The sequence below is a fragment of the Propithecus coquereli genome, unplaced genomic scaffold, assembly GCF_000956105.1.
Source record: "Propithecus coquereli isolate 6110/MARCELLA unplaced genomic scaffold, Pcoq_1.0 Scaffold59, whole genome shotgun sequence".
In the NCBI taxonomy this organism is placed as follows: Eukaryota; Metazoa; Chordata; class Mammalia; order Primates; family Indriidae; genus Propithecus; species Propithecus coquereli.
In genome coordinates this window covers 6,169,868-6,176,162 of record NW_012151840.1, presented here as the reverse complement: position 1 = coordinate 6,176,162, position 6,295 = coordinate 6,169,868, and the positions used below count along the sequence as shown (strand labels likewise).

Below are 6,295 nucleotides of genomic sequence, written 5' to 3'. Positions count from 1 at the left end.
ATCGCTTGAGCCCAGGAGTTTGAGGTTGCTGTGAGCTAGGCTGACACCACGGCACTCCAGCCCAGGCAACAGAGTGAGACTCTGTCTCAAAAAAAGAAAAAAAAAAAAAGAAACTGAGGTCCTTATCTCAGAGAAGCCATCTTATTGCCTCAGCCTTTTTTAATTCCTGGGATATAGAACTAGTTGGATTTGCCAGTGGCTAAATCATTTCTGCTAGTGAATTCAGTTTGAGCAAATAGCATTGAGGTTGGGTTGAGGATTAGAGGGATAGTAATTTCTGCAAGGAAGCTGGTAAAAAAAAGAACAGGTCTGTGGAACCTCACTTCTAACCCATCTTGCTTTTGTAAACTGGGGGGTTTGTCCTTTTTTCTGTGTTTGCTAGTCCCTACTTTACCTGTTTCTACTTTTCTTTTTGTTCATTTGATATTTGAGACATGGGCTCTCTGTTGCCCAGGCTAGAGTGCAGTGGCATCATCATAGCTTACTGCAGCACCAGACTCCTGGGCTCAAGCCATCCTCCTGCCTCAGACTCTTGAGTAGCTGGTACTACAGGCATACGCCACCACATCTGGCTAATTTTTAAATTTTTTGTAGAGACAAGGTCTCACTATTGCACAGGCCAGTCTTGAACTCCTGGGCTCAAGCAGTCTTCCCACCTCTGCCTCTCAAAGTGCCAGGATTACAAATGTGAGCCACCATGCATAGCCTCTACTTTTCTTTAATGCAGCATATCTTCCTAACAACTAGATGTTAATTATTTTTATTTTCTCTCTCATTTTTCTGAGGATCAAAGGTGAAATGTATGTCCGTTGGAGTTTTCTTCTGTGGTGTTTTAGGTAGTTAATTCATTGGGAAGCAACATTATAGCTATGTGTTTGCATGGGGTGGGTCTTCTGAAGGTTTTATAAAATGTTCTGGATCTAGAAAGGGCATATTGAATGTTTTGGTTTATTTTGTTTTGTCATACCATCATGGTAGCTATTTGGTGTATTGCATGGGAATCATAGTAATCTTTACTCTTCTTCTTCTAGGTGCCTTATACCTCTGGCATGCCCATCAAGAAAATAGGCCACCGGAGTGTTGATTCCTCAGGAGAGACAACATATAAAAAGGTGTGTCTGGATGGAAACTTCTCATTTTACTTCAGGAACCTCAGCACTGTCCCTTTGATATTACTCTCCACATCCTATCCCATTTCTTGATATTCTGAGTCTTTGTACATCATACAACTTGGACTTTAGAATTTATTTCACAAAGGGTGAATTGTCTCCCGTTTGTATATTTGTGTTTAAATGAGAATGTTTTTGGTGAACAAATCCGGTCTCATTTGCTATTTCACTGAGCCAAAGAAACTGGGTTTTCCTGTTAAGTATAAACATGTAAATAGGCCCCGAAGGCCATTCTTACCTTGCCACAGGGAACCGTGTATCTTGAAGTCTTTCTGTCTTTCTTCCATTGCTGGATATACATGAATTGAAGGCCAGATTCCAGCCTGGCGATATAGGCAGCAGGTCAAATGTATTTTTTTCTTTCTCTTCTCTTTTCCTTTCCCTTCCTTCCTTTTTTTAATTTAAGATTGTCATTTCAACTGGTGAATAGTGCCTTGAAAACCTGCTTTTTTGAGCACTAGGTATCAAATGGATGGGAAAGGTAGTAGTGATAGCCAAGAAGAGGAAATTGAACTAGTGAAGGGGAAACAGGAAAGAAGCATCCTGGATCCTGGGGTCATCCCAGTTCTACAGTTCTGGACTAATTTGGAGATGTTTAGGCTTCCCAAGGAACAGTGTTCAACCTCCCATTTAGCATCTGTACTTTATCAGATATAGATCATAAAAATTTCTTGGAGTCCTGTTTCTGGCCCATGTAAATTTTGTGTCTGTTCTCTGACTTTATTTCATCGTCCCAAGTAGCAGAGGTGGACTAACTCACATTTTTGTGGACCTCACTATCCTCAAAATGGCTTGCGAGGCCCACATCAATTCAAGAGACATTTATTGAGCTCTTTTTATGTGTTGAAGATTGAGATAAAAAGATGAGTTTATAGTCTAACTGGGGAGGCAAACACTTTAAATACTTATTATAATTTTTAATGCCCACTGAGGACTAAGTAGAAATATGAGTAATGTCTGGTGGGAGTTGGGGATAAGGGAGATAATTTAGAGCAAAGCTATCCAATGGAAGTTTCTATAGTGAAATATGCTATGTCTGTGCTATCCAATATGCTAGCCACTAGCCACATTTGAACTGTGGCTACTAAGACCAAGGACGTGGTTTTTATTTCATTTTAATTAACTTAAGTTTAAATAGTCATGTGTGACTAGTGGCTACTGTATTGGACAGCACAAATCTAAATGAGGTGATATTTTCCTGTGGGATTAGAATCCTAGATTATAAGAGTAGGGCTCTAGTATTTGTATTTTGACCATATTATGATAATTCTAAATCCTTCTTTCATAAATAATTTGAATCTTTCATGCTTTCTTCTTCAATTAGCAGTTCTTTTTGCCACTCTGTTGTCCTTGAGACACTAGTCAGACCCTTCCTTAGAGCAGCGATCTCCAACCTTTTTGGCACCAGGGACAGGTTTCATGGAAGACAATTTCTCCATGGAAGTCAAGGGAGGGGTGGTGGTGCCTATAGTGGAACTCTGCAGCCTGGTCCCCAATAGGCCACAGACCAGTACCAGGTTGGGGACCACAACCTTATAGGACTGAAGCTTTTGTAGCCAGGTCGTCAAATCAGAATATTATTTGATTGTAGTTACATTCTATATGAGATAAATGTTTGGAGGGCCCCAGATACATTCTGGGGGCAGGAATTTTAGGAATGAGAACTAAGATTATTCTTTCAATACAATGTATCTTCCAAATAGAGATACAGAACTTTTGTTTAGGCAGGCTGATAGGAAGGAACACATTGCCTAGCTGAGGCTGGCTCAGATAGTCCCACTGTTGCTACTCTGTGTATTTGCTGTCCTTGCAGTCTTTGCCAGGCCTAATTGCAAAGTAAAGCGTGAGGAATGGACAAGCTGGATAGTCCCAGTTTAGTCTGAATAGTAGTTCAGGCTAAAGGGCATTTGCTTTCAAGTGCTCCTTCTAGCTCTTCCATTCTGAGTTTTTATTGCTATGATCAGATTTAATACTAGGAACTTCCTCTCATTTGTTTTCTGTTTCTTAGACAACCTCATCAGCCTTGAAAGGTGCCATCCAGTTGGGCATTACTCACACTGTGGGGAGCCTGAGTACCAAACCTGAGCGGGATGTTCTCATGCAAGATTTCTACGTAGTGGAGAGTATCTTTTTCCCCAGGTACCGAGGTTAACGTTCAGGGGAATGCCCTGGAAAATCTAGCTTCTTCATAGCAACCCAGGGCATTTTTTGTGGTTCAGGTCTGACTAATCCTTAACCTGGTCCTAATCAGGGTGATGGGTGCTGGAGAGTTTGGAGAGCAGCTGCTGTCTTCTAGATCCGTGGTCCCCAACCTTTTTGGCACCAGGGACCGGTTTCATGGAAGACAGTTTTTCCACGGATGGCAATTTGGGGAGCTCAGACAGTGATGCAGTGATGGGGAGCAGCTATAAATATAGACGAAACTTCACTCACTGGCCAGTCGCTCACCTCCTGCTATGCACCGTCCCCGCCCCCCCCCACCCGGGGTTCCTAAGTTTCATGGAAGACAATTTTTCCACAGACTGGGGTGGGGAGCATTGGGGGCAGCAGAGCTCTGTGGCCCTCTCCCTAACAGGCCACCAACCGGTACCGGTCCGCAGCCTGGGGGTTGGGGACCGCAGCTCTAGATACTTCCATGAGCCTCTGGACTGTGGAGTGATCCCTAAAAAACAACCTAATGCATTGGGTAGTAGGAAGTGTGATCCCCTACGCCCATGTCTTGTTCTCCATGTTATGCCTTTGTTCCACTAAGTAACTCATCTAAGCTCTCCGGTTGTCTCAGGAGGGATGTATACTCCATACTCCCACCCCGCCCCCATGACTCTGAGTGTCTTCTTAGGGCAGACTCCCTAGATGATAGGGAGGACTGGGAAGTTATATCTTTCTCTATTTAACCTCACAGTGAAGGAAGCAACCTAACACCTGCTCATCACTACAATGACTTTCGTTTCAAGACGTATGCGCCTGTTGCCTTCCGCTATTTTCGGGAGCTATTTGGCATCCGGCCTGATGATTATTTGGTAAGCTTCTGGATCTCAGGACCCTGAAACTCCAATATCAAAGAGATATTTTGTTCCCCCCCCCCCTTTTTTTTTTTAAGAGACAGGGTTAGCTCTTTTGCCCTAGCTGGAGTGCAGTGGCACAATCATAGTTCACAGTAACCCAAACTCCTGGGCTCAGGTGATCCTTCTGCCTCAGCCTCTTGAGTAGCCAGGACTACAAGTGTACACCACCACTGGATTATTTTTTTTTCCTATGTTTTTGTAGAGATAGGGTCTTGCTATATTGCCCAGGCTGGTCTCAAACTCCTGGGCTCAAGCAATTCTCCTGCCTTGGCCACCCAAAGTGCTAGGATTACAGGTGTAAGCCACTACACCAGCCAGAGGGATATTTCCAAGAGAAGAGGCCTTCTCTCCCCACAGCGTCAACTCTATTTTTTCTTCAGCACAGAATTGCATCTGTAATTGGTTTCTCTGTTGGGCAGGCCCTGGTGTGTCTCGATCTCTTACTCTTTTCTCTCTTTGCCATAGTGCTCCCTCTGCAGTGAACCACTGATTGAACTCTGCAGCTCTGGAGCTAGTGGTTCCCTCTTCTATGTGTCCAGCGATGATGAATTCATCATTAAGACGGTCCAGCATAAAGAGGCAGAGTTTCTACAGAAGCTGCTTCCAGGATACTACATGGTAAGGGGGAAAGGAGCACTGGCTACATGTGTTGCTCACTCCTGGACAAGGCTGGGGAAGCTACCTTAGCAGGGCAAAGCAATGTCATTGCTTCTGTCTTAAGAATGTAGTTCATTTTTATGCTTTTTACCCTGTTTTGCCTCTCTATGGTTAAAAAGGGTTTTGTTTATCTGTTCTAGTTTAAATATTATTTGGCTTAGACTGTTCTACCCAGAGGCAAGATTCAAGATGTTTTTGTTTTCTGTTCTTTAATCCAGTTCCTAGTTTGGAAAATGAAGTGAATACTTCTCTTGATACTACTCTATACAGTCTTACTCTGATAGCTCTTGGAAGTTCTGGAAAAGTTAGGGAACTCTCTTTGTCTCCCGTAATACCCCCAAGAATATACTGTATACCAAGGGCTAAGTAAAGATATAGCCTTCTGTTAAATCTCTCTGAAGGAATATATCAGTCATATGTTCAGTATGCTGATTGATTACTGTATCAGAGGGTCTGTAGTTCAGCTTGGTGGTGATCTCATCATTGAAATAGATGCATTAGGAAATTTTAAACAAATACGATTTGGGTTTATGGGCAGACAGATTGTGTCTGAATTCCACGTAGGAGAGAAAGGGAAGATGGGTGGCAACTTTTGTCCTTGAGTTTCACTGAAAAACAGCTAACTTGTTCTCCTACAACTTTTTACTTTTGTGCTCTCAGAACCTCAACCAGAACCCTCGGACTTTGTTGCCTAAATTCTATGGACTGTACTGTGTGCAGGCAGGTGGCAAGAACATTCGAATTGTGGTGATGAACAATCTCTTACCCCGGTCAGTCAAAATGCATATCAAATATGACCTCAAGGGCTCAACCTACAAACGACGGGCTTCCCAAAAAGAGCGAGAGAAGCCTCTCCCCACCTTTAAAGACCTGGACTTCTTACAAGACATCCCTGATGGTCTTTTTTTGGATGCTGACATGTATAATGCTCTTTGTAAGACCCTACAGCGTGACTGTTTGGTGAGTTTGTCATATTTCCCTCTCAGATGCCATAAATCTCAATCACCAAAACAGCTTGGTTATTCTTTGGTATTAAGTCTGTGGGAGATGGGACTCTGTTCCTTAGCTCCATATGTCCCAGACTTTATTTAAAATAACCTTTAATTAGCTCATTGCCATACTTTCGCATTTTTTACTTTATTCCTGTTTATCCTCTCACTGGGCTTTATTTCCTTCTCTAGCTAGCCTGTGCCTCGTAGTCAAATGTTCTGCTGATTTTCGTACCAGCACCATTATTCCTTTGGTCCTTGCCTGCCAAATCCAAATTTATATTTTGGAAGCTGAGTGGTGCTAAAGAAAATCACACAACTATGTATACTGGTATTTCTAAAGATTTATGATATCCATCCCCACCTGGGCCTTCAGTATTGCTCTTCTGTCCATTTCTTTTTTTTTTTTTCTTTT

General features: G+C 42.7%; 1 protein-coding gene across 3 annotated transcripts in view; it reads left to right on the top strand.

Moving 5' to 3' along the window:
* Window positions 1-6,295, top strand: part of PIP5K1A (phosphatidylinositol-4-phosphate 5-kinase, type I, alpha) — a 53,373-nt gene that overhangs the window by 34,279 nt on the left and 12,799 nt on the right. For all 3 annotated transcript variants that reach the window (XM_012658768.1, XM_012658766.1, XM_012658767.1), the window contains exons 3-7: window positions 1,032-1,112; window positions 3,178-3,308; window positions 4,072-4,189; window positions 4,700-4,852; window positions 5,552-5,851. In XM_012658768.1, coding sequence (XP_012514222.1) covers window positions 1,032-1,112; window positions 3,178-3,308; window positions 4,072-4,189; window positions 4,700-4,852; window positions 5,552-5,851 — 783 coding nt within the window. The remainder of the gene's footprint in view (window positions 1-1,031; window positions 1,113-3,177; window positions 3,309-4,071; window positions 4,190-4,699; window positions 4,853-5,551; window positions 5,852-6,295) is intronic.